Source organism: Marmota monax, unplaced genomic scaffold (assembly GCF_021218885.2).
Source record: "Marmota monax isolate L192 unplaced genomic scaffold, Marmota_monax_Labrador192_F-V1.1 WCK01_AAM20220418_F8-fsc00017, whole genome shotgun sequence".
NCBI lineage: Eukaryota > Metazoa > Chordata > Mammalia > Rodentia > Sciuridae > Marmota > Marmota monax.
Window position 1 is genome coordinate 17,740,093 of NW_026695241.1, and position 27,354 is coordinate 17,767,446.

The following is a 27,354-nucleotide window of genomic DNA, read 5'->3' on the forward strand; positions in this document are numbered from 1 at the left end:
CGGGTCGGAGCGGTCAAGGAGCGAGATGGGGAAGATGGCGGCGGTCATGGGTTCTGTGGCATCGCTGGTGACAGAACCTGGGGAGGACGCTTTTCGAAAACTTTTCCGCTTCTACCGACAAAGCCGACCCGGGACCACAGACCTGGGAGGGGTCATCGACTTCTCGGCGGCCCACGCAGCCCGCGGCACGGGTCCTTTTGCCCATAAGGTACGGAGAGAAGTGCGGTTCGAGTCTCCGCATCACCTCGCGCTGCTTCTTGAAGGGGCTTCTTCGCCCCTTTTCGCCTGCAGACCGGATTGTCCTTGGGCTCGGAGTTGAACTGCCCACCAGCAGTCACGCTTGGCGACAAAACGTTATTCTGCGAATTTAGTCACGCTTTGTTTCTCTGCCTCGGTCTCAAAAAATTCTGAGAATTAGTGTTTACTTCTTCCTTTAACTGTCCCCTTATAGTTATACTTTAATTTATGTAAAATCCCGTAAAAGTCTTTGTAGACGTTAGGGTAGCGCTCTGCGCCTTCAAACAAAACCTACTACCTACTAATCCCAGATCTGACGAGGATCAGCCCGTGCGAGTTAAGCCTTTCCTCGTAAAACAGTCAGGCTTCTCTCTGGGCCTTTTAGAAAGAGGTGGTTGGAAGGATTCTAAAATAATCCCCCCAGAATTCAAAGTAAATGTCTGAAGAGTGCGTATGGAACCGTTCCTTCCTTATTTTTATTTTTACCACTGAAGATTAAGAAAGGAAATAGTGTGGAGAAGGTATTGCAGGGGAAATACAGCTGTGCTGCAGTTGAGTTTTCTTTACAATCACTTTAACCTTGAGAACCTATAATCTCTCAATGGGCCATTGGTGTTATCCACAATGTCCCGAAGAGGCATTCTTTACAAGCAGTAACAGTTCTCAATAAAACTAATGCTATCATAACCCCATACTTTGAGCTTAACTTCTCAGCAGCTTGATTTGTTAGCAAAATCAGTTATAGAGTTGTCTGAATAACACAGAATGTCTGCACCTGGAGTGTAATGTAACTTGACAAGAAGAAAGCTTCAGAACCCTATTCAGCTTCACTTTATTTTATCTTTTTTTTTTTTTTATATCAATGAGTGTTGTATTAAATTCTCTATTTTGGACATGAAATGAAACCTTGGAGCACTGTTTGCAGTTATGCAGGCCCAGCAGCTGAGGCTTCTAGAACAGATTCATGGATGTGCACAGGTTTTCTCAGCACGCTTCTGCTCAGTATCATCCAGCACCCCCCAGACAGAAGTCAGGGCCTCTGGGCCAGTCCACTCTGAAATGTGGTCCAAGTGTCTGTAACAGGTTATCTGCCTCCATCAAAGCCTGAAAATCTACCTGCTGTGAAGTCACCTCTGCTACATCTGGGTTCTTTCCTATCATACTTTATTAGGAAGCTAAAAAAAAAAAATCAATGTACAGGACACTTCAGTGTCAGGAAAGGGGGTCACAAGGAAAGCTGTCAGGAGTGATGGCTGGGCCTGGCCACTCCTCTGTGATGCCTGGAGAGAAGGGTGCAGTTGAGGTAGGAACAGACTCACAGATGGAGCCGAGCGCCTTCTGACCCACTATTCAGTCCCTTCTTGCTAGTCTTTAATGGCCACCCTGAACCACTGTTCCAGCAGGGAGAGCTCACTGATGAGGTCTGTGATGGTGTTGGTAAAGGCCTCCTGCAGGCTGTAGGCCCAGCTGGTCTGCACACGGATGATGATCTTGTGCTCCAAGAGGTAGGGGACTTTATAACTGGCAAACAGCACTTGTGGATCCTTCAGCAACTGTGATTTTTTTCCTAGTGTGTGGTCTTCTTTGTTGATGGTGAACAAACAGGCATTGGGCACGTTAGTGTCCTTGTTAATGTTGAAGAGCAAGAATGACTCAAAGGATGGGCATTCATCCTACCACCGCAGCTGGACCCAGACTTGAAGTGGCTCTGTATTTTATCTTAATGCATAAATACTTTTTAGACTATAAGCCACTGATTACCCCAGACATTGTGTGTCTAGCACAATACCCAAAATAGCACTCAAAAAAATACAGTGTGAGCTGGGTACAGTGGTGCACGCATATAATCCCAGCAGCTCAGGAGGCTGAGGCAGGAGGATTGCAAGTTCAAAGCCAGCCTCAGCAACTTAGCAAGCTGCTAAGCAACTCAGTGAGACCCTGTCTCTAAATAAAATACAAAATAGGGCTGGGGATGTGGCTCAGTGGTCAAGTGCCCCTGAGTTCAATCCCCAATACCAAAAAAATAAAAAAAATACAGTGTGTTTTAAGTACATGAAAGCTTAAATGTTTAGTTCCTTGGGCTAAAGCAGATTTAAAATGCATATTAAGAAATTGCTATCATAAAACTGGTAAGATCAGTTGAGAAAATGATGGCTAACAGTCTGGCAAGAGAGAAAGCAGGAAAAACTTTGGTGGGGGAAGCATGCAATACTGGGAATTGAATCCAGGGCCTCGTGTGTGCTAGGCAAGCACTCTGCAATTGAGCTATATACCCAATCCTCAGAAAAACTTATTTTAAAAGCTCGATGGGGGGCTGGGGTTGTGGCTCAGCGGTGGAGTGTTCACTTTGCACTTGCAGGACCCTGGGTTCAATCCTCAACACCACATAAGAATAAATAAGTGAAATAAAGGTATTATTTCCAACTACAACTAAAAATTATTATTATTATTTTTAAAAGCTCAGTGGTTTGGTTTCATTCAGTTTGGCATATGGTTGAGTAAGTACACAAATTTTAACTCTGAAGATATTGCTGAATTACAGTGCAGTGCAAAGTATGGCCTATTTAAGAAATCATGACAGTGTTTATTGGTTGGAAAACTCAGCTGATCAGGACTCTTAGTTCCAGATAATCATTTTATTTATTTATTTTTTTTTTTATAATATTTATTATTTTTTAGCATTTGGCAGACACAACATCTTTGTTTGTATGTGGTGCTGAGGATCGAACCCGGGCCCCACGCATGCCAGGCGAGCGTGCTACCACTTGAGCCACATCCCCAGCCCTAATCATTTTATTTTAAAAACTGGTTATACACCAGTCACTTGTTGTTATTTTGTCTAGAAATCTCCATACTTCAAAAGTTGATAGGACAAAGATCACTTACCTTTGAAAAAGGACTTTTAATGTCATCTAAGGTAAGCCAGATCCTAAGTTTATTATTCATAGAAAAATTCTTCTCTTTAATGTCCTTGACTGAATGACTATGTATAATGAGCCATTCTTAAGGTGCTCTATGTGCAAAGAAACTTTCATTAACTCCTAATATTTTTATGTAATTAACAACAACAAAAGTTCTAGCATCATCATTTCATCTAGAAGAGAAAAAATGTTCTACTTTTTGTAAATAGGGTTCCCAGTGTTTTATTAAAATGGAGAATACCTTTTTGATTCTCTTACCCTCCCTGCCCTGCTCTTTCTCATAGCTCTGTTTAAACAACAATCATATGAAAGTGCCTCAGAAGAAGTATTATTAGAACTAACCAGAGTAAATACCATTGTGATTTGGGATATTCCAGTACACTACACGCTTTTTTTGTAAGTTCTTTTAAGAAGCAACCAAAGGTCAGGTTCAGTGGTGCACACCTGTACTCCCAGTGGCTTAGGAGGCTAAGGCAAAAGGAATTGCAAGTTCAAAGCCAGGCTCAGCAACTTAGCAAGGCCCTAAGCAACTTACTGTGACCCAGTCTCAAAATAAAAATTAACAGGGCTGGTATGTGCTTCAGTGGTTGAGCGCCCCTGGGTTCAATTTCTGGTACCAAAAAAAAGAGCAACTAAAGTATGGTCTCATCAGAAAAGATAGTCTTGAATGCCAAATCCAGTCCACTTTAATTTTTCAATTGCCACTTAGCTTAATTTTATATAAATCTTTAATGTTTGTTAGCATATAGATGAGGAAACTATGGCTTTAGGAAGTAAGTAATTCATCTTAAAGTCCTAGAACCAAGTATCTGGTGGAGCTAAGATTAGAATCCCAGAAGTAAGACTCTTAATTTTGCCCCGTACCAGAAATTTCTGGAAGTTTGAGGTTCCCGGTGTTGACCTACAAAGTAGCTTTAGCCCTCTGGCTTCTGTTTCCTTCCTGCCAGATCGTCAGATCTCAACTAAGTGTGTCCTCAGTGAGTGAGCACGATGCACATAGAGCAGGACTTCAGCCAGTCAGCAAGTGGCGAGCCTATGGACTTGAAGGCTATCCCGGTGAGTGCACCTGACCTCAAAGGGATTTCTCTAATTTCATAGGAGTTATGAGCATGTAAGTAGAAAAAGGAGAAAACAGAGGCATTCTACTCCTGAACACATCCTAAATTATCCTATCTAAGGTACCCATTTATTTAGCATTCCCAAAAGATAGAAGAGTAAGCAGCACCTGCCTTATATGGCAGAAAGTGGCCAACAACAAATAAAAAATAAAGACATTGACTCTGGGCTCTCTGTTACAACTCTAAACTTCTGCCAAAATAATTGCTTTAAATAGTAGAATAATTCATAATGTCATTCCAGTCACATTCTCTCATGGCATAACAACTTAAGACTTGTTGCTATCAAGGCTATTTAAAAGAGAATTACAAGTAATGATCAAAAGGTCTAATGGACTACTTTAGAATTTTTAATTTAGTGAAGTTGAGTAATTTAGAGAAAATAAGAGTAATATTAACCTTTTGACTCATGGAGCTGTTGTAAATTAATTACTATAAACCATTTAGAAGATATAGAAATGCCTTGTTTGGGCCAAATAATCTTATATCTGCCATCCTGGATTTGGATTGTTTGTTTGTTTTTTGTTGAGAGGGGTCTCAGTGTTGCCCAGGCTAGTCTCAAACTTGTGAGCTCAGTCCCCCCACCTCAGCCCCCTGAGTCGCTCAGACTAAGGGCATGCATTACCACACCTAGCTCTGTTTTTTTCTAAAAGACATAAAGTTTATGTTATATTTATGATTTCCAATTTAGATAAAAAATGATAGAATCTTCAAAAAGAAATATTTGTTTTCATTGTACTGAGAGCTGGAACTTGGTTAGAGCTCTTACTACATTATGACTACTAAAATATTAGTTGTTATGATGGGAAAGTGTAACAGCTATACTTCTTCCTATAAAAGACCTCGTGCTGTAAATTCTATATGAATTCATGATGGAAACAGTTGAGTGATGACATTCAAATATGAAAGCATCATTCTCTGTGAGTTTGGGTAATCTGGAATAAGTACATAAAGTTATATGCACTTATTCCTTGGAGGCTGCTCTTGATCTTTCAACTCTAGTGCCATGATTTTCTGTCACACTAAGCCTTCTTTTATTACCCCAAACTGATATACCTGCTTTTTTGAAGTTTTCTAGGTTTTCCTACTTAAGCCACATTATTTGGGTTAGTGCTTCATTATGTGAAGAATGTCTTCCATCTTCCCTGCCATTGTAAGCTGCATTAAATAGAAGTATAATGTCCAGAGCGCCTTGCTCTTAGTAAGAAAGAATATGTCCACTTCTGAATCCCACTTACTTGAAAGGAACCTGAGTATCCCACTCCTCGGCATTTACCCAAAAGACTTAAAATCAGCATACTATAGTGACCCACCCACATCAGTGTTTATAGCAGCTCAATTCATAGTAACTAAGCTATGGAACCCACGGTAGGTTGGTTCTCTTTAATAGATAAACGGTTAAAGAAACTGTGGTACATATACACAATGGAATATTACTCAACCATAAAGAAGAGTGGAATTATGGCATTTGCCAGTAATGACGGAACTGGAGATTATCATGCTAAGTAAAATAAGCCAATCCCAAAAAACCAAAGGCCGAATATTCTCTCTGATATGCAGATGCTGATTCATAATAGTGGAGCTGGGGGGAGTGGAAGTTCACCAGTTAGGACAGGGAGGAATGGGGAAAGGAAGGGAGGATGGGAGTGGGAAAGACAGTAGAATGAATTGGACATAACTTTCCTATGTTCATATGTGAATACACAACCAGTGTAACTCCACATCATGTAGAACCACAAGAATGAGAAGTTATACTCCATGTATGATAAGTCAAAATACATTCTACTGTCACATATAACTAAAAAGAACAAATTTTTAAAAATAAAGCAAGTACTAAAGAGAAGGTGAGAAATGATACCAGGAGGCTTAGTTCAACAGTACAGGGACTAGTTTACCAACGTTACACTTAATTTGGGAATGTTTAGGACTGTATCTCAAAGGCTATTTGTAGTTTTTGTTTGTTTTTTCTCTATTTCACTTAATATGCGAGGTCAAGGAATTATAGAATTTTTTTGTGTTTGATTGAATTATACCCTTCAGAATACTTTCAATAAAAGGACAACTGGAGTCTTTTTTTGCAGGGGTGGGAGGAGCCTGAGGACTGAGTATACCAAACCTGTTCTTACAGGTCTGGAAACCAGGACCTTAGTCTAGGGAAGAGAGGACTTGAAGGGGGAATGTTTCAGTATAAAACATTTGAAAAATGGTCAAATACAAGAAAGGATGAAAAGCATTAAAAATTGATGGTTAAGGGGCTGGGGTTGTGGCTCAGAGGTAGAGCTCTCGCCTATCATGTGTGAGGCACTGGGTTTGATCCTCAGCACCACATAAAAAAATAAAACAACAAAGGTATTGTGTCAGCTACCACTAAAAAAATAAATATTAAAAAAAAAAAAAAAAAAAGATTGATGGTTAAGCCAAGCTACCTGGACTTTTCCTGGCTCTATCACATACTAACTGACCTAGGGGAATTTTCTTAATCTCTCCTGGCCTCAGTTTTTTCATGTGTAAAAGACACAAAAATAGTGCTTACCTCACCCATCAGCAACGGTACAAGATAATCCAAAACAGGATAGAATGGAGTAAGTAGAGAGGGTAGAAGGGAAATTGACATGCTTAGGACAGTGCCTAGAACATCATAAGTGCTATATGTTAACTATAAACTTGTGGGTATTTATCAGAAAGAATTAAAAACCAATTTGTGCATTGCTGTAGGTTTCAGAACTCAAAACCAAACCAGGTTCAGTGGTACACACCTAAACCCCAGCAACTCAGGAGGCTATGGCAGGAGAATCACAATTTCAAGGCCAGCCTCAACAACTTAGTGACACCTTATACCAAAATTAAAAATTCTAAAAAGAGCTAGTGATGCTAAAGGGAGTCTTGGTTCACTCTCCAATAAGGGAGGGAGGGGGGACTTAGGATCAATGAAGATCAATGCATGCAGAGTAAAGGGAAGCAGATTTTTAACCCAGTAAAAGGAGAACAACATTGAAATGGCCTGAAATGGATTGCCTAAAGAAGCATTCAATTTCCTGTCACTGTTCAAGATATTATTAGATCTGAAGTATTCTTCCTTTAATATTTTGGGAGATGTTACCATCTTTATTTTGTGAAAAAATGATGATCAGAGATGATAGACTGTAGATTTTTTTTTTTTTATATCCCTTTTTTCCCCTAAAATGTTGATTATCCTTTCACCCTCCCAAATTATATGGAGACTATTTCTGCTAAATAAAATGTAAAATTAGGAACCTTAGTTAGGTTCTATGTCTTGGAGATGCATTAGAGGACATAGAAAGACTCAGGTTAGCCAGGAATGGTGGTATACTCCTGTAATCCCAGCAACTCAAGAGAATGCAGGAGGATCATAAGTTTGGGGCCAGCCTTGACAACTTAGCAAGACCCTATCTCAAAATAAAAAATGAAAAGGGCTGAAGATGTAGCTCCGTGGTAGAGGCTTCTGGATTCAGTCTCCAGTATTGCAGCAGATCAGATTAGTGGTCAAACTAAGTGACCATTAAAATGAATTTCTATGACTGATCAACTATATTTATTGCCCAGCCTTTTGCAATGATTTTTTTCTCCTTGCTGCATTAATTTACAGTGTGCCTAAATAATGAAATCCACCAAAAAAAAAAAACTTTCAATTTTTTCTTACAGGTAAACTCTGCTGTATGAAATTTCCTTGGTGCTGCCAATTTGCTAGCTTTGGTCATTAGGCTAGTTCCTAGTATAAGCTATTGATAATATTAAATTATTGATTATTATAAATATTAAATTATTGATATGATTAGTCAACTGCAGTAACCAACCCATCATGATTATTACTAAGCTGTCCAAATTTTTTCCATATATGCAAGAATCTAAACACAAAATTTTAAGTTTTTTTTTTTTTTTTTAATAAAATGTAGTACAATAGAAGAATCTTTAGATTATTTTCTATATATTTCTACTATATCAGTGCAGGTTCCTTTCTGTCAAACCTCATATGGTTTAAAATCTAAAATTCTGATAGTGGACCACTGATTTTATTGTTCAAAGACTCAGTTGATTACAGCCTAGTATGTATAAGGTAAAGATCTTAGGTTTGTTTCCTGTCATCTCCGAAATGTGTATTATTGGCCCTGAGAGAGGGATTAATCAGTGAAGCCATGTTACCTTTCTGAACCTCTGTTCTCTCATCTGTAAAATTGAATTAATGAGTTTCTCATGAAGTTATTGAAGATTAATGACATAGCTTAAGGTTACCACTATGTGGTGCTGAGGTATAAAACAATACCTTTATTTCACTTATTTATTCTTATGTGGTGCTGAGGATCAAACCCAGGGTCTCACAGGTGCGAGGAGAGCGCTCTACCGCTGAGCCACAACCCCAGCCCCTTGTTTAATTTTATTGATTCCTTCTTGTTCCTCATGACTTTCCCCCAACTATTCTTTATTTTGCTGAGATGGCCTTACTATTTATCTGATTGGTCTTAGGCATGAACTTCTCAGCTTCTGGTGGCCCTCACACTTATAAGCAAATATTCTCATTCGTTTCCTCTAAGATGAAAACAATTTCTTCCGTTCAGTGACAGTTCCCTCACCCTCTTACTTCCCCTTCTTGTATCTCTTTCAAGACCTTGCTCTGTTCCTTTCCTCTCTTTTGTTTTCAACCAGTTCCTCAATAATGGCTCCTTCTTCACAGTCTGTAAGTATATTTAGGTCTTACCAATCCATAAAACCCATAAACTTCCCTTTTAGTTCTTTATTCATCCATGACCCCTACTCCTTGATTTCCTTTTATAGACAGGCTCCTAAAAGGAATTGCTTGTATAACTTACCATCTCTACTAACCTATCTCCAGGTACTTCCCTTTCTTCACACAAAATTTTTCATCTGTAATTCTTGATTATTTATTTATTTGTGTGTGTGTGTGGTGGTGGTGGTGGTGGTGCTGCTGCTGCTGCTGCTGGGGATCAAACCCAGGCACTTGTACATGCTAGGCATGTGCTGGGCCATGACTCCAGCCTTCTTTATCTTTAATTCTTGAGAAAGTACCTTGTACATAGTATGTATTGAATATTTGATGAATGAAAACGAATCTTTTCCATGCTTTACTATTGAGCTACAATCCCCAGCCCCATGACTTAGAATTCTGAAGGAGGAACATAGTGAGTCTGGTTCTAGTGATTTGGAAAAACAATATTAGAACCAACTTCAGCCCTCCAGTCATCCATTACTGTCCCCTATGGGCACAGGTTAGCAGGGAACAAACTGGCAAAGAGGAAATGTAGTTGGTAGGTCCCAGCCTCCACATTATAAAGCCAAACCAAATATAGAGGAATAGATTTGAAGCTGAGAGACAAAATAAATTAATAACCAGTGCTTGCTTCATTACAGGCAGACTTTCAAATTCATATTTCAGTTAAATTCAGTATAAGAACTTCCTTTGTGCCAACAGTAAATGATATAGGGAGTTTGAGAAGTCTCTGATGACTCTGTAAATGGTGATGCCTGGTGAAAATTAGAGGGTGGACTTTCAGTTCTAAAGTTTGCTTTGGGATAACAAAATGGAAAGTTAACTGTGGAAATATTTGTTTCCTTTAAGAATAACCCAGGGGCTGGGGATGTGGCTCAAGCGGTAGCACACTCACCTGGCATGCGTGCGGTGCGGCCCAGGTTCGATCCTCAGCACCACATACAAACAAAGATGTTGTGTGCGCAGAAAACTAAAAAAATAAATATTAAAATTCTCATTCTCTCTCTCTCTCTCTCTCAAAAAAAAAAAAAAAAAAAAAAAAAGGAAGAAAGAAAAAAGAATAACCCAAAAAGCCAGAGAGACTTGTATAGAGGTGGGTCTTTGATAATTATCAGAAATTAATTTTTCATTAATTTGAAGCATAACCAAAAGATATGGGGGTAAAGGACAGAATAGTAGATATAAGGATGTCAACGAAAAGAAATGATCGGAATAACTAATGTAAAATTTTCCCTTCTTTTTTTTTCCTATCTGTCTTTTGTATAGGATTTATTTTTATCTCAAACCCATTCCTCCCAGGGTACCAGTGGCACTGGGTAAAGCAGTGCCTAAAGTTATACTCCCAGAAACCTAATGTGTGTAACCTGGACAAACACATGACTAAAGAAGAGACCCAGGATCTGTGGGAACAGAGCAAAGAGTTCCTGAGGTAAGTCTCATCAGTCAGAATAAAGTGTTAATACTCAGCTCAGATCACAGCAGATCTTTGTATAAACTGTTGTATAACAATATAGTGAAAATGATTGTCCTGTTTTTCTTCCCTTGCTTCCATGCAAATACAACACAGTTGTTTTCCTTCCCTGACAACTTTTGGACAGATGCTTTGACATTTATATTAAATTGAGATCATTTTACAGATTTACTTACCATAGCTTAGATACTGAGTTCATCCATATTAATCATTAGATGATCCATTTTTATTCATCATCAACCCTTTTTTCCTACTTAAAATGTGTTCCTTTGAACAGTTGTGGTATGTTAGGATAAATATCATTGAAAACTCTTTATCCCTACTTTCCTAGATGGAGTCAATGCTGGTAGCTGTTTTATGAAAGGCCAGTTGTTCCTTATGGGAGAGGAACTAGTATTTGTACCTTCATTCTATTTCAGTAATCCTTCATTCATTCATTCCACAAATATTTACTGGAAGTCATTTGTGTACCAGGTATGATACTAGACATTGGATACACAAAACTTAATAGGATACTCTTCCTGTACTCAAAGGTGAATAGTCTGTAGCAGGAATTCATTGTCTATAGGAATGATTATAATAGACTCAGAAACTGTTATAATGGAGGCCAGAGGAGGAAATAATTAATTCTTCTAGGCAGAGCAGAGGTATCAAAGAAGAACAAGTGATTTTTATTTTTAATTGAGCCTATTAATCCTCTTTCTTCTTCTGTTCATTTGAACTGATCTTCAAAAATGATTAAGGGTTTGGTAGTCATAAAAGTAAAAGGGCTGGCTAAAAGATACATACAGCTCAGTGGTAGAGCATTTGCCTCTTATACATAAGGCCCTGGGTTTGTTCCCTCTACTGCAAGAAGAAGAAGAAGAAGAAAAAAAAGGTTATTCCAGGTAGAGAAAGCAGCCTGAGCAGAAATGTAATATTTAAGACAAAGTAAATTGGTCTGTGAGATTGGAACACAAGGGGTGGGTGTTCATATGTTTATGCAACAGATACCCTAAGTTTCTGCTGTGTGCCAGACAGTGTTTGAGAGTAAGAGTTCAAAGACAGATAAGAAACAGTTCCTGTCTTCCAGAAACTCACAGTTTAATCAAGGAGAGAGACATATAAACAAGTAATTAAGTAATTTGGTGGGTCTAGGTTGAGTTAATAAAATGTGAATAGTTACTTACATGGCTAGATTGGGGTAGGTTTTGGAAAATGCTTCCTGGAAATCATGGGTAAGAGGGGTGAAACCTGAATCGAGAAAGGTAGATTACAGCGTGTAGAGTTTAGTGATAGAGAGCACCAGTTCTGGAATCATTTTCTGTGTTCAAATTCCAGCTCTGCTACTTAACTGTATAAACTTGAGCAAGTTTATTTTCTCTTTTTTTATTTTTTTAAACCTTCACAGCCCTGGGAATTGAATCCAGGTATTCTATCACTGACCTGCATCACAGTATTCTTACTTTTGAGACACAGTATTCCAAGTTCCAACACTGTTCACAAGTTTACAGTCCTCTTTTCTCAGCCTCCTAGTTGGATTGTAGGTGTATGCTACCACACCTGCTTGAGCACGCTTCTTAACCTTCCTTTGTCTCCTAACAGTCCTTTCATTATTAATTAGTGTGGGGTTAAAACAAGATAATAGAAATCCTTAGAAAGATTCCCGTTAAGACCATGGTACCAACTTTGTGTCCTCTTTGGTCTTAAGTGGCCCTAAGGGTAGTTTTCAGAAACTGTCATACTGATTCTAACAAGGATAATAGAAGATTTTCTTAAGTTGAGTGGGGAAAGAAGAACCAAAATGTAGTGATTTTTCTTTAAAGATTGTTGGTGTGTAGGTTGTAATACTATCAGGAGCAATGAGGAAAACCCTGTCATCAGCTGTTAATACCTTCTTTAGAACTGAGACAAAGTAAGATAAGATCATGACTGAGTGAAATTAGCAAGAGAGAACTTAATGTTATTAAATCAGTCTATGTTTTCAAGTAATTTCCTTTTTTCCCTTCTGAAATATGACTTCAGAAATCCCAACTGTCTTCTAAGATAGCTCAGGTGAATCTCTATAATAAATCATCCTGTAGACAATGGTGGAATACGATGTTTTTTGTCTGATAAATTAGCAAGAATTTTAAAAATGTGATGTTCATATCTTAAGTTGCCAAGGGTTGAAAGAAATTGATGTGCTCAGACATTGTACTAGGAGCACTGAAAATCGATCAGGTACCTAGTTCCCAATCTATCACTTTGTGATGTGTGTTTCAGTTTTCTTGTGTGAGAAGTAAAGGTATTAGACAGGAAAAGCCATTCAAAATGGTTGAATCATGTTCAAAGTCCTATGAACAATACACTAAGTTCTCCCCACTTTTCCAGAGTCTGTCAGAGATGGAGAGGATTTGTTGCTCCAAAATTCTCTTGAAGGTTCTGATTACCTGGTAATATCCTCCCACAGTGAGAACCAGGAACAAGAGCATTTCTCAGGATCCTTTCACTTTGAACTTTAGAATTCTGCAGTCATTTTAAATAGGATATGAAGAAGAAATACTTGAACTCAGAAGCAAAAACAAGACTTCATAAAATTAGGGAATTTCAATTCTGTTTTGTTCAAAGTGAGTAGTATCGATATTGAGCCTTGTACAAGAAGCAGAAGACCAGATTAATCAAATATAGCATATCCCAGTAGTAGAATGCAATCATTAAAAAACTGTAAATTCAGCTCACTCACAAATATGGTGAGCCTTAAGAGTCAGTATACATTTAAGTATTTCTCTCCATCTCTCTCCCAACCACTTTAATCTAAGCCACCATTACATCTTACCTGCAAAATACCATAGTAGTCCTGAACCATCCGTTGAAGTCTGCTCTTGACCCTCTGCTTAGAGGATAGAAATCACATCATTTTTCTTACAGCTTCCTAGCGACTGTTTAAATCTCATGCAAATTACCCCGAATTAGCACAGACATCGTAAGTTAAGGGCACATCTCCAACAAGGCTACTACCTTCACTTCAGACACCAGTCACAAGTTTGGAAGGTTTCCAAGCTATCCTCCCTTAAGACCAATGCTTACAGATTCAGGGGAGTCCCATGATTCACTCAGGTCCAAAAATTAATTATAACTCAAATAAGCACTATACTTATTTTTTTTCTTTTTCTTTTATTTATTTATTTTTTTTGTGTGTGTATGTGTGTGTGTGTGCTGGGGATTGAAGCACGGTACTTATGGTTACAGTTTTATTATAAAATCTACAGATCAGGACCAGCCAAATGGAGAGACACATGGAGCAAGGTCTGGGAACTTCCATGTCCTCTTTCCTGTAGGCTCAGTTCATGTATGTCATCCTCCTAGCACATTGGTTTTTTCACCAACCAGTAATCTCTCCTAAACCTTAGCTTTCAGAAGTTTTATTGAAGTTGCATTATTTAGGCATGATTGATTAAATCATTAGCCACATAGTTAGATTCTTTCTGCAGTTCCCTAAGTGTGATCCAGGGGCCCACCATGATTAGCAGTGACAGTCCTGTCATTCTGGAAATTTCAAGGGTTTAGAAGCTCCCTCACAAGAACCAGGGACAAAGGCCAGCCAAATTTTTCATTATATAACGCCGTCACATTTTTTTTTTAAATCCAAAATCTTTTTTATGGCCTATGAGCCCTACATGGTGTGGCTTCCAGCCACCTCTCTAACCTTATTTCTGCCGTTCCTTTTCTGTAGCCACACTGGCCTCCATGTTATTCCGTGAACACATCTGTACTGCTCAGCTTCTTTAAACAAGCTTCTCCTTCTACCTAGGAACCTCTTCCCTTGAATATCCAGTGGCTTCCTTCCTTAAATGTTCTAATATAAGAAAGGCCTTTCCTTATCATTCAGTCAAAAATAGTTCCCTACTTTCCCTCACTTTTTAATCCTCTTACATTGGCTTTATTATTCTCCAGAGAAAAAACTTATCAAATATTTCTGAAATTAATTGATATGTTTTATATCTTTTGAATTTTCTATATTTATGATCCATTCACAAAGTTAAGAATAGGAAAAGGGGAAAATGTAAATAAGCAGCTTTGCTTTTTTTTTTTCCCCCTCTCTACATTTGCTTATGAAGTGCTTTGTATCTGTTTTTTTTACATGAAAAAGGTTCTTTCCACTGATATCCTCCATATGGAAGCAGAATTAAACCTTGTGCTTTTCTATACCTTTAAGATTTTGGTTGGGTTTTTTGTTTTTGCAAGGGTGGGAATTGAACCCAAGGCTTCACAAATGGCATGCAAGCAGTCTACCACAGAGCTATATCCCAAGACCAAGACATTGGTTTTTAATGCTAGTGTGATATTTGTTTTAGTGAATCAAGTCATCTGATCCTTCCTTCTTTCATTGTGCACCTCCCATAGCCTACCATCTTGAAAATTGTGTGATCTTAAGGCCTAGCATAGTTCTTTATAAAAAATCAGAAGGTGTTCAGTAAATATTATTTCTTCCCCACCCCACCCCACCCCTAGTGCTGGTAAATGAACCTGGAGTAAATATTTCAATTATGGTGATATCCCCTAGCCCAATGAAACTACACCACTAAATTTGAAAAGAATTAATTTGAGGGCTGTATGGTAGCTTTCCTTTTTGTTTTCATTAATTTATTAAATAATAGTCATTTGTGTCTTAGAAAATATTCAGGGTGGGGATATGGCTCGAGTGGTAGCGCGCTCGCCTGGCATGCGTGCGGCCCGGGTTCAATCCTCAGCACCACATACAAACAAAGATGTTGTGTCCGCCAAAAAAACTAAAAAATAAATATTAAAATTCTCTCTCTCTCTCTCTTTAGAAAAAAAAGAAAGAAAGAAAGAAAGAAAATATTCAGTGCTAAAACAGCCACGAAGATGAATAAAACTCAGTCCCTATCTTTGAGGAAAGGATTTAGAAAAGGAATTTACAACATGGAAGGTTATGTACTTTGAGGAAGTTATGTGGTGCTGTGGGGCATAGTGTAGGCAGAGACTGGGAAAAAAGACTTCCTAGTAGAAGTGAACATAAAACATGTATGAAAAAGCAACTTAGGAAAATCTGGTAGTTCAATAATATAGTGAGAAAAAATAGCATTTTAATAGAGGAAAATTGAGTGGTCTAAGGCACAGTCATGGAAGGTAGTACTTGTGGGAAATGCTTGGCAATGCACTAGAAAGGTTAGTTAGAACCAGATTATAAGTGGGTTGTCAAACAACAATAAGTGTTGATTAGGGTGTGGGGGAAAGGGCACACTCATACATTGCTGGTGGAACTGCAAATTGGTGCAGTCGGTCTAGAAAGCAGTATGGAGATTCCTTAAAAAACTTGGAATTGAACCACCATTTGACCCAACTATCCCACTCCTCAGATTACCCAAAGAGCTTCAAATCAGCATACTATAGGTACACAACCATATCAATGTTTATAGCAGCACAATTCACAGTAGCTCAATTATGGAACCACCCTAGATACCCCCAGTAGATGAATGGATAGGGAAACTTCTCTATATATACACAATGGAACATTATTCAGCATTAAAAGAGAATAAAATCATGGCATTTGCAGGTAAATGGATTAAATTGGAGAATATAATGCTAAGTGAAGCAAGCCAATTCCAGGATGCTGACTCATAATGGCAATTTGTGGGAGAGCATGGGAGGAATGTAGGAACTTTAGACAGGGCAAAGGGGAGGGAGGGGGCAAGGGGGTAGGAATGATGGTGGAATGAATTAGACATCATTACCCTAAGTACATGTATAAGACATGAATAGTGTGAAAATACTTTGTGCACAGTGTCTTGAAAAATTGTGCTCTATATGTGTAATATGAATTGCATTCTGCCATTATGTATAACAAATTAGAATAAATTTTTTGAAATGTAAAAAAAGAGAAAAAATACTTAAATATTATATTAAATATTTCTAATTTAAAAAATAATGGATTGTGTGTAGACTTTGTCTCGTGAAAAGCAGGAATTTATCCAGATCAGTACCAAGACTTTTCACTCTAGCAATCTGATTCTTATGGCACTAGGGAAAATAGTCTGAAAACAGTGGCTGTAAAAGGCAAATTAAGAATTTAATAGTTCATGAAAAAATGATAAAGAAAAGTCATTGTCAGTAGAGTTGGTTATCAAAAGATTATGAAAAATGAAAGAAAAGAAGAAAGCATTATCCACAAATTTCCAATTGGCAGTGAGGATAATATGGAGGCTTTTAGTGGAAATGAGGATTGACAGAAGAGAAGAATGAGCAGATTATCCCGAGTGTAGTTTGGGGCATATTAGTTTTGAAATGCCTGTGTTATATCCAAGCGGGGATATACAGCATGCCCTGGGAATAAGGAGCTGAACTTGGGAGCAAAGTCAGAGATGAGATGAGAGTTATACATAAAAATCACCATGAAGAGGTGGGCATAGGTGTGATTTTCTCTCATTCCCCAAAAGAGAGAAAAAAGAAGGTCATTGGCCTCAGGCAGCATCAGTGCTGGGTATAGAAAGTAGAGCAGGAGACCCTGAGCAGCCAGAGGGATGTGAAGGAAAATAGAAGAGAACACTGTTAGAGGCGGAGACAGGAAAATATTTTGAAAAAGAAGAGACAGGCCAGCCATGTCAAGTAGGCCTAGGATTTGACAGTTAAGTGATGTTATTGAAGCTAAGAAACTAATTTTGGTAGAGTAATGTAAGCAAAAAACAGACTGTAGTGAGGGGAGACTAAAGATGGCAAATTCTGAGAGTTTTTTAGAGTTTAATTGTGAATGGAAAACACATATGGGGCAGAGAGGTTGGGATATGGGCAGGGTGCCTTGAATGAGAGGTAGAGTTGGAAAAAAAATTTTGTTCTTTTGTCTTATGTATGCAGAAGTGTTAAACAGTGTAAATGAAAAGGAAGAAACAAGTGCAGAGGAGGACTTGAAAATAGGAGAAAAAAGATTTATTAATGGAGAAGGCCCCAGAGTTTGTATGGGGGAAAGGATATAGTATGGGTAGAGAATTAGCCATGGTGGAAGAAAATAGGACCACTTCTGAAACCAGGAGGGAAGGATGGAATAGAAATTTAGAGAAGTGTAGAGGTATAGGAGAGAAAAATTGAAATTGGACTATCATTTAGGCCTCTGGTTCTTCATTAACCTAAAAGAGGAAGTAAGAACAAAACTGAGGCATTGAGATGCATGGTGAAGGCTTGAATGGAAGGTTGAATGAAATAAAATATTTACAACATAGCAAAGGATGTTAGCAGTTAAAGTAGCATTAGAGGTCTACTCGTTATGATTGGCAATATTGAGTTGAGAAGAAAGAAAAAACTGGAAGGACTCAAATGCTGAAGAATGAATGGGGCTCTAGGAATAGGAGATTGAAGATCAGGTTCAATGAAAAACAGAGAACAGGGAAGGAAAGAAGAAGGCTGTGGTCTTAGAGGAAAATAATCAAGAGTTGTGAAAGACAATTCCCAAACCTTAAAAATAATTGAAAAAAGCCCAGTGTGGTGGCACACAACAGTAATCCCATCTACTCAGGAGGATAAGGCAGGAGGATCTCAAGTTTGAGGACAGCCTGGACTATTAAGCAGTACTACTCTTTCTCAAAATAAAAAAGTCTAGAGATGTAACTCAGTGGTGGAGTACTTGCCGAGGAAGCTCATGGCACTGATTCAATCCCCTGTTCCAACAAAAATAATAAAGTTGAAAAAACAAATACCCGTAGTAGGATTTTGAAGATTTTTATCATAAATCTTTGTGTGGTGCCAGTGATTGAACCAGGGCCTTGTGCATGCAAGGCAAGCACTCTACCAACTGAGCTAAATTCCCAGCCCATATTATAAATCTTCAGACTTTATTCTGTCCTGAGTAATTTTGCTTTCCCAATGATTCAACTAATGTTCCATTCAAGCAAGAAAGTAAAGAAAATGCAGTTCTTAGTTATGGCTCTGGTTTACCCACTGTACAAAAAGTAGACAAGCAGGCCAAGAGTTCATTTCCTCCCAGTTAGGATTCAGTTGGAAGCAGTGCTTTAGGACATAATTGCTGAAGAAAATGCCAACACTTACATAAGGCGCTTAGCCATTACAGAAACTGTACAAAACTGCCATATGAACACATTCCCTGGGGGAGAAGGTAACCAGCCCACCCATTTATCTTCCTCCTCCTAGTGCCTGGAGGACATAGTGAGGTCAGGGAGCATAGTATGTTTCTGTTTGCCATGAGAGCCAATAATTAGGGTCGTGCATTCTTGAAAACATTCTTTTGGATAATTGGATAAAAAATTAAAATTAGGTCAAGGTGCCACCATATTCCTACGTTGTTCAGATTGGATATGGAAGCTCCATTGGTGCTGATCCTTCTTGGTTTCCTCTTAGACAAGTTAGGTTTTAAGGGAGAACAGCTTATGCCCTTCAGTGATTCTTCAGTGTTTCATGCTTTAAAATGTTCTGGATGTGGGTTAAGTTTGCCCTCATAATGTTCACAACATTCAAGAATGAATTTTTTGGAATCCTTGTTACCTAAGAGGCCCTTGGAAACAAGATGGGTTCCTAACTAGTACTGTAGTGCTAAGACAAGAAATGTATTGTGCTGGCCAATTCTGCTCTCATATGAGAGATGATATGTTAACAATTGTTGGTTATTTTCTTTCCAGAAAATACAAAGGTAAGAATTGAAATCAAGTTCTCAGAAAAGGATATGAAATGAGGGGTGGAATCTTGAACCTACCTCAATCCTAATATATTGCACAAAATATATGTATTATTACCTTCAAAATGGAAAAATTAAAGATCACTTTCTTGCATTCAGGAAGCTTTTAAGTTATTCTTTTCTTTTTGTTATTTGGACTGGGCTTAATACTTTTGAAAGTAAGACTCTGCTCTGACTTCTTTTACATCCTTGGACTAGTCTTCCTCTATAAGATAAACTTCAAAGTCTTTCTTACAGTGATACAGTTAAGCTAGACTAGACTGTAAATTCTGTGAGCACAGATAGCATCAATCCCTGAACTCCTTGCTGGACATCAAGATAAGTGAGCACCACTTACTGTGTGGGCCTCCACTGGATCCTTCACTTTTGCACTTTTGTGCCCATGTTGCCTACTGTGTCTCTCCCTGTTTAAATGCTGGCCATTCTTTGTCACTATGTGCAACTATCCAGCATATCTCAAAACCTTAACTAATTAGGCAGCTGGCTTTGCACTTAGCTTTTTCTTAGTTCTCATACCCTTTGAAGTCTGTGCTATTCAGTTTAGCTAGACTTTCTGTTGCCTTTAACTTTCCCTTTATTTCTACCTAAACTTTCCATGTTATATGTTAATTTCCTGTCAGAATGTAAATCCCTTAAAGGAGTCTCATCTTTTTTGGTACTAGGGATTGAGACCTGTGATGCTTAACCACTGAGCCACATCCCTAACCCTTTTTTTTTTTTTTTTCTCATTTTGAGACAGGGTTTCACTGAGTTGCCTAAGGCCTCACTAAGTTGCTGAGGCTGGCCTCAAACTTGTGATCTGTGGTACCCAGCTTTTTTTTTTTTTTCCAAGATTGATTAAAGATGAAAATTATAATTAACTATTTAAATGATTCGACCTTGGAATTTTAGATTTTTGGAGATGAACCAAATAAGCTTCCTCTTTAGAAAAAGAGTAGTTAACATTAGAGCAGATTATGCTAAGTGAAGCTAGCCAATCCCTAAAAAACAAATGCCAAATGTCTTCTTTGATATAAGGAGAGTAACTAAGAACAGAGTAGGGTCGAAGAGCATGAGAAGAAGATTAACATTAAACAGGGATGAGAGGTGGGAGGGAAAGGGAGAGAGAAGGGAAAATGCATGGAAATGGAAGGAGACCCTCAGAGTTATACAAAAGTACATACAAGAGCAAGTGAGGGGAAGGGGAAAAATAATATAAGGGGGACAAACGAATGTCAGTAGAGGGAGCAGAGAGAGAAGAGGGGAGGGGAGGGGAGGGGAGGGGGGATAGTAGAGGATAGGAAAGGCAGCAGAATACAACAGACACTAGTATGGCAATATGTAATTCAATGGATGTGTAACTGATGTGATTCTGCAATCTGTATATGGGGTAAAAATGGGAGCTCATAACCCACTTGAATCAAATTGTGAAATATGATATATCAAGAACTATGTAATGTTTTGAACAGCCAACAATAAAAAATTAAAAAAAAAAAAGAAAAAGAGTAGTTAATATCATAGATTTATTTCTTCAGATAAAACATAATTACAGGAAGGGTACCCCTATTTTACTGACACGTCCTTTGGTTTGGACAATGGATTAGCAGAAACCAAATCAGTTTCAGTGGTGCCTTAATTGTTAATTGAGCCTCAATTATCTAAGCTATATTGTACAGGGTTAAGTAAGTCATGTTAAACCAGTTTTTTTTTTAAATTGTACATTGTTAGTGCTTTCAGTATCATTAACAAGTAAAGACATTCCTGTTATCATTTTGTTTTGTTTTCTTGCTTTATCATTACTGACATGCTAAAAAATTTGTTATTTAAAGTTGATGCCATTCAGCAGAGGATTTAGAACTTAAAGACTAGAAATTGGAAAGGCTAATATGTTTTTTACTGTTATTGTATTCTTGGTCAACTCATTTATATGTTTTCATTTTCCTCACCAACCTTGTTTAACAGCTTAAACCATGGAATAATAAATTTAGACTCCAGGGTTCATACAGAGGGCTGTTGCTGATATTTGAGATAAACAAATTCTCTATTGTTGCCAATTTTTGCAGGTATAAAGAAGTGAATAAACGGAGACCCCGAAGTCTACTAGAGAAATTGCGCTGGGTAACCCTAGGCTACCATTATAACTGGGACAGTAAGGTATTCAAATTTTTTCATTCTCCAATTATGTGCTTCTTTTTTTCTTTTTAATATTTTTCAGTTGTGGTTGACACAATACCTTTATTTACTTATTTATTTTTTATATGGTGCTGAGGATCAAACCCAAGGCCTCGCATGTGCTAGGCAAGCACTCTGCCGCTGAGCCACAACCCCAGCCCCCATTTATGTGCTTCTTGAGCCTGAATAGTTGGATTTCTTCCTAGTCAAGCTTAAAGTATCACCTAGGGACTATCTAGAGCATAAGTTATCCATAAGGTTATTTTGGTAGGGTCTCTTATTTATGCCTTCCTTAAAAATCTCCCTTCAGTTATCTCAGAAGAAATGAATAATTTATCAAGAGAAAATTTTGTCTGCATAAGCCCTCAGGTCATATTATTGCATCAAAAGTCATCAGTCCTATCTCAAAGTCTGCTTCAGGATATAGATTTCTTTTACTGTTTCCAAAAGCAGTTCTCAGTTATCTTTATATTCATTATTGTTTGAAGTTTGTTGAGCATTTATTTTCTACATGATATGTGCCTGGAGTTTACCAGAAAAGTTCTCTATATCTAACAGTGTTTTCTTCCATCAATCAAAAGAACTTCCAAGATACCTTTGCTTGCCAGGAGATGCCAGATAAATGTCTGGCCAGGAGAAAGGTGGGAAAGAATTTCCTATAGTTAAGAAAGTTCCATGTTTTATTGAGCTTCAATTTCTTTTCTGTCCTCTGTGCTTCAGAAGACATATCATTTCTCACTAGTAACACAGTGTCTCATGTCTCAATGTTTACCACCAAGTAAAAGAATTCTAAGATTAAAATGAGGACTGGGGTAGAGATCAGTGGTAGAGCATTTGCCTAGCATGCATGAAGCCCTGTATTCCATCCCCCACACTGCAAAAAAAAAAAAAAAAAAGTGGAGGCAGAGTAAAACATATTGAGACCATATTCTCTGCCTAACCAGTTACTTTCTAAAACCTCTGTTGTTTTAGTTAACCCAGCTTATTAATAAGTTTATTAACTGGTTCATGTAATGGTACTTTTAAAAGTATGTGTAATATAATTTTTTCTTTCAGTGACACAGATTCAGTATGAAACTAGATGTTTGTATTCAGGAAAATGGCTGTATGATGGTCTTTGTGTTAGACAGTTGGTGTTTGAATCCTGTTTGTGAGTAATACCTGTAAAGTGATTACCATAGTGCCTGACTATCTAGACAGTTAGATATATTAACACAAAAGGAATGAGCATTTTTTGTTTTTTTAAACAGGGCCTTGCTAAACTGTCCAGACTGGCCTTAAATTTACAATCCTACTCTCAGCCTCCCAAATTGCTGGGATTACAGCCATTTACCACTGCACCTGGCAGCTCTTGTTTTAAATATTTTAGATATATTATTCCCAAGGACCTCAAGTTTAACCTTGTTTACTAAGAATAATGGAAGTGAAAAATTATCAACAACTCTGAATGAGAAATCAAAAGTTTAAAAAAAAGTGAAAGTTTGGGGGGTGGGACTTGACAAAATATAGTATTTTTAGTCAAAAAGAGAGTGAGTTAAAAGTATGATTGACAAAAAAAGAGAGAAAGTGTGTAATCCATAGACAGTTTGGACAGGTTGGAAAGCCCGAAAGGTAATTATTTCAACATAGCAGAGGCTATCTAGAGCTACAACAGGAGGCCTAACTAGTTGATCTTCTAAAGGAATAAAACTTAAATTGATACAAGGAAACTTTAATGTTCTGTAACTATACCTTTAGTTTTAAGAATTAAATAGGAGCTTTTCTTATTTGCAGTTCAATAGAAGAAGAGAAAATTAAAAACAGAAGTTCTAACCAAAGAGGTAGGCCATCCATCTAAGATTTCATAGAAGTTTTCCTTGTACCTGAAGTTAAAGTGCACTTCTGGCCAAAGTAAATCCCTTCTATCCAGAGCCAGGACTGTTGCTCCAGCTAGAATATATCAGGAAACTAGTGGATTTGTGAGACAAAAGTGGATTTTCTGATCACTTTTGAGGTTGATTTGGCAATGGAAGAGGTGTGGGAATAGAGGAGCATCCAGAAGGGAAAGGCTGTGTTGGGCTGCTGCAGGCATGCACAGCCCAGAGAGCCCTCAACCTCGTCACACAGGAAACCTAATGAAACCACAGCCTTGTTGTTCTTATGAATTGTATGCAGGAAGATCTTTTAGAAAGGCTTTCTGCCCTTTGTTTTTTGTGGTGGTGTTCATTTTTATGTGTGCAAGAGACAGAAGGTATTTGTAATCCTTAGGTGCTAAAAACAGAAGCAATTTAGAGAGATAAATGCTGAGAAAGTACTTGTTCCATTTTAAGGTTCTACCTTGGCCATGATATGAGTCAGATGTTTTGAGCGTGTCATCTCATCAGATTGACCACTGAAATTGGCACAAAGCCTTGTTGCAAGGTAGCTTATAATATTTAAGTTGCCTTTAAAATTTTTTTTTTTTTAATTTTTAGGATAGTTTTAGATGTACAGAAAAGTTAAGAAGATAATACAGCAAGGTGCCATATCCAGTTCCACCATCTGTTAACGTCTTTCATTAGTGTGGTACTTTTGTCTCAATTAATGAACTTGGGGCTGGGAATGTAGCTCAGTGGTAGAACACTTCCCTAGCATGTGCAAGGTTCTGAATTTGATTCCAGTCACCACAAAAGAAAGAGAAAACAAAAAAACTAGAACTAAATTAATTAACCAATAGTGTAAATTGTAATTAAATTATAATTTAATTTAGATTTCCTTAATTTTTAACAAATATCCTTTTTCTGTTCTAGAATCTCATCCAGGTTACTGTATTACATTTAATCATCATATTTACTTAGGCATTTCTTGACAGTGACACTTTTTTTTTAAATTTATATTTTAGTTGTAGTTGGACACAATACCTCTATTTTATTTATTTATTTTTATGTGGTGCTGAGGATTGAACCCAGGGCCTCCTATGTGCTAGAGGAGCGCTCTACCGCTGAGCCACAACCCCAGCCCTTGACAGTGACATTTTGAGTTGACTTTTTATCCTAAAAGAACTGTCCTGCTTAACATTAAAGTATACTGGAGAGTGGTGTGATAATCACTTCATGTGTAGACTCCATGCACTGTGAGTCTGTGTCCTTTGCAACTGCATAGCATGCTGTCTGCTCTATAATAGGTGCTCAGTTTTTTGAGTGATTTATTATTTGATTATTGGATCCCTCTGGACAGGTAGATAATGCTGGCTAATACTACTTTGGAAATTAGAGGATTTTAAAGTGGTAATTAATCTTATGCCACAGTTTACTATTCCTGAGATCATTGTTTATTTTTCTTATTTTCTCTACTTTTACCAAAGAAATACTCAGCAGATCATTACACACCTTTCCCTTCTGACCTGGCTTTCCTCTCAGAGCAAGTAGCCGCTGCCTGTGGATTTCAGGGTTTCCAAGCTGAAGCCGGTATCCTGAATTACTACCGCTTAGATTCCACATTAGGAATCCATGTGGACAGATCTGAACTAGATCACTCCAAACCCCTGTTGTCATTTAGGTAAGCTGGTTCCAAAAATTTTTAGTTACTTTTATCATTTCATTCTTTTCTTTAAAGAATTAAGCTAAAATAAAGACATTAAACTTTCTTTGAACGGCTGGATTCTAAAATCTTTCATTTCTGGGCATCTTAACAATGTATCATAAAGTAAAATTAGTCTTCTATGAGCAATGCCCACATAACAGTTACTTTTTTCTCTTTAAGTTGCATGGAGTATGCCTTTTATAATGAAAGATATCCTCTGGGTTCTGTGGAAGAAACAGGTAGAAGATCATAAAGCGAAGTGAGCAGCTTTTTTAGAATAGTAGAGCAAAATCCAAAAGCCTGAGTGTTTACTCTGGTCTCCCTAAACATAACATTGGTCCTGAGTACAATGCCAGTATCTCAACAAAGAAAGTGCCTTTTATAATGAGAATTCATATCCCATTTGAATCAAATGTATGATATGTCAAGATCATTGTATTGTCACGAGCAACTAATTAAAAAAAAAAAGAAAGTGCCTTTTATTAATGCCTTATCTTTATAATGAAGGAATGATACACAGAGTAAAGAATGCAGTTTTGAAAGACTGAAGTCTTAAAAGATACATCAATAAAACTTTATATGGATAATGTTAAAACTCAGTTCTTCACTTGCTTATTTACTTCATCAAATTTTATTTCCAAAAGAGGAAGATATTAAACTGAATCGCAAAATGATGAAGTTGGCAATAACTTTGACAATTATAGTTAATAACAGAAATAACTTCCTATTTTTACTTATTTTTTTGTAGCTTTGGACAGTCTGCCATCTTTCTTCTAGGTGGCCTCAAAAGAGATGAGGCCCCCACAGCCATGTTTATGCACAGTGGTGACATTATGGTGATGTCAGGTTTCAGCCGCCTGTTGAACCATGCAGTCCCTCGAGTTCTTCCACATCCTGAGGGAGAAGGCCTACCTCACTGCCTGGAGACACCTCTCCCAGGTGTCCTCCCCAGAGATTCACTGGTAGAGCCCTGTTCTGTGGAGGACTGGCAGGTATGTGCCAGCTACTTGAAAACTGCTCGTGTTAACATGACTGTCCGACAGGTATTAGCCACAGACCAGGACTTCCCTTTGGAACCCGTGGAGGAGAAAAAAAGAAACATCACCATAGAAGGTTCCTGCCATCTGGATGACCAAAATAGCCAAGTAAAACGGGCCAGGTTGCACCCTAACAGCTGAGACATGGAGATAGCTCTTATTTTGCCACGGACTCTAGCACCAGGACAAACAAAAACAGACAGGGAAGGACTCATCATAATCACACTGTTGCCTTGAAAGCCATCTTGAAGAGTAAACTGCCTTCACTTTGCTCAGGCACAGTCTAATCCTAGTGAGATGTCAGCAGTGATGTGTGTGGATACGAAAGAGGTATGATGGTCCACACAGCATTCTCAGCCTCTGCCGTTACCTTGAGGGAGGTGGAAGTAAGTTTACAGATCTGTGGAATCTAAATACCTCAGATTTTACTACTGGAAAATATAGTACCACTGCCCCAGTCATCACTGAAGTCTTTGATCTCTTCTGCCATCTTCACTGGCTCTCACAGAGGAATTGCATATACGGATGACCATAGAACTGGATTGTCCCCTGGATAAGAAATTAATCGTAGCCATCAATTTTGCCTAGAAGACAAATATATGTAAACCAAACAAAAGGGGAACAGTAGTTTCTCCACATCCTTTAGGTTTCCAAACTCTCCCGTTGGCTTTTTAATGCAGTTTTAATTATTGAACTAAAAGTGTCCCGAAGGTATTCTGTTACTGTTTACTCCATGAATAAACTTACTTGGTTTTAAATTAAAGATCTGTATCTGTCTTTGAGGGTTAGTCTATCTGGGATTGGGTTTTTCCTTTTTATTTGCTGTATTGTTCGGCTGTGAAGCCCTCTGGCTGTTTCTGCCCTACACCACCCTGCTCTGCCCTAAGTATTCTCTGTGGCTGTCTCACAGGAGAGACACTTGATAGTCCAGTCACTGCTCTCATGTCTGATGGTAGCCCATAACCTGCTAAGAAAATGCATGAAGCATCAAGTCTTCATCTTTGTACCCCCACCAGCTCGGCACACTGTACCTGCACCAAGTACTTTACATTTCTCTGGACCTCTATTTTCTCACTCATAAAATGGAGAAAATATTTACTGCCATCTTCCTAGGGGGAATTTTGGTATTGAACAGGGAATTCAATGCTCTTTTCTAGAAACATGATGTAACATTGTTGTCTTATTACTACTTGGGCTCTAGAGATATCCTAATTCAGTACGTTTGTGTGGCAGTGGGCCAGAAGCCACTTTGATGCCTAGTGTTTTTGATGTGTCATGTGGAATTTGCATTTATCTTTTGTTGTGGTTATTTAGTAGGGGGTGGTACTAGAGATTGAACCCAGGGGCACTCTACCTCTACCACTGAGCTATACTGACAGGCTTTTTTTTTTTTTTAAGACAGTGTCCTGCTAAATTGCTTAGGGCCTCAATAAGTTGCTAAGGTTGGCCTTGAACCTGTGATCCTCCTGTCTCAGT

General features: G+C 38.0%; 1 protein-coding gene and 1 pseudogene across 1 annotated transcript; one reads left to right on the plus strand and one right to left on the minus strand.

Annotated features, from left to right (window-relative positions):
- The first annotated feature begins 5 nt into the window (after nucleotides 1-5).
- Nucleotides 6-26,641, plus strand: Alkbh1 (alkB homolog 1, histone H2A dioxygenase). The gene is made up of 6 exons (XM_046440746.2): nucleotides 6-208; nucleotides 4,106-4,214; nucleotides 10,284-10,446; nucleotides 21,193-21,283; nucleotides 24,624-24,817; nucleotides 25,590-26,641. Exons 1-6 carry the CDS (start codon nucleotides 26-28, stop codon nucleotides 26,017-26,019), a joined length of 1,170 nt encoding a protein of 389 aa, XP_046296702.1. The 5' UTR covers nucleotides 6-25; the 3' UTR covers nucleotides 26,020-26,641.
- LOC124090413 (DNA-directed RNA polymerase II subunit RPB11-a-like) lies at nucleotides 1,584-2,007 on the minus strand (annotated as a pseudogene).
- Nucleotides 26,642-27,354: the final 713 nt, after the last annotated feature.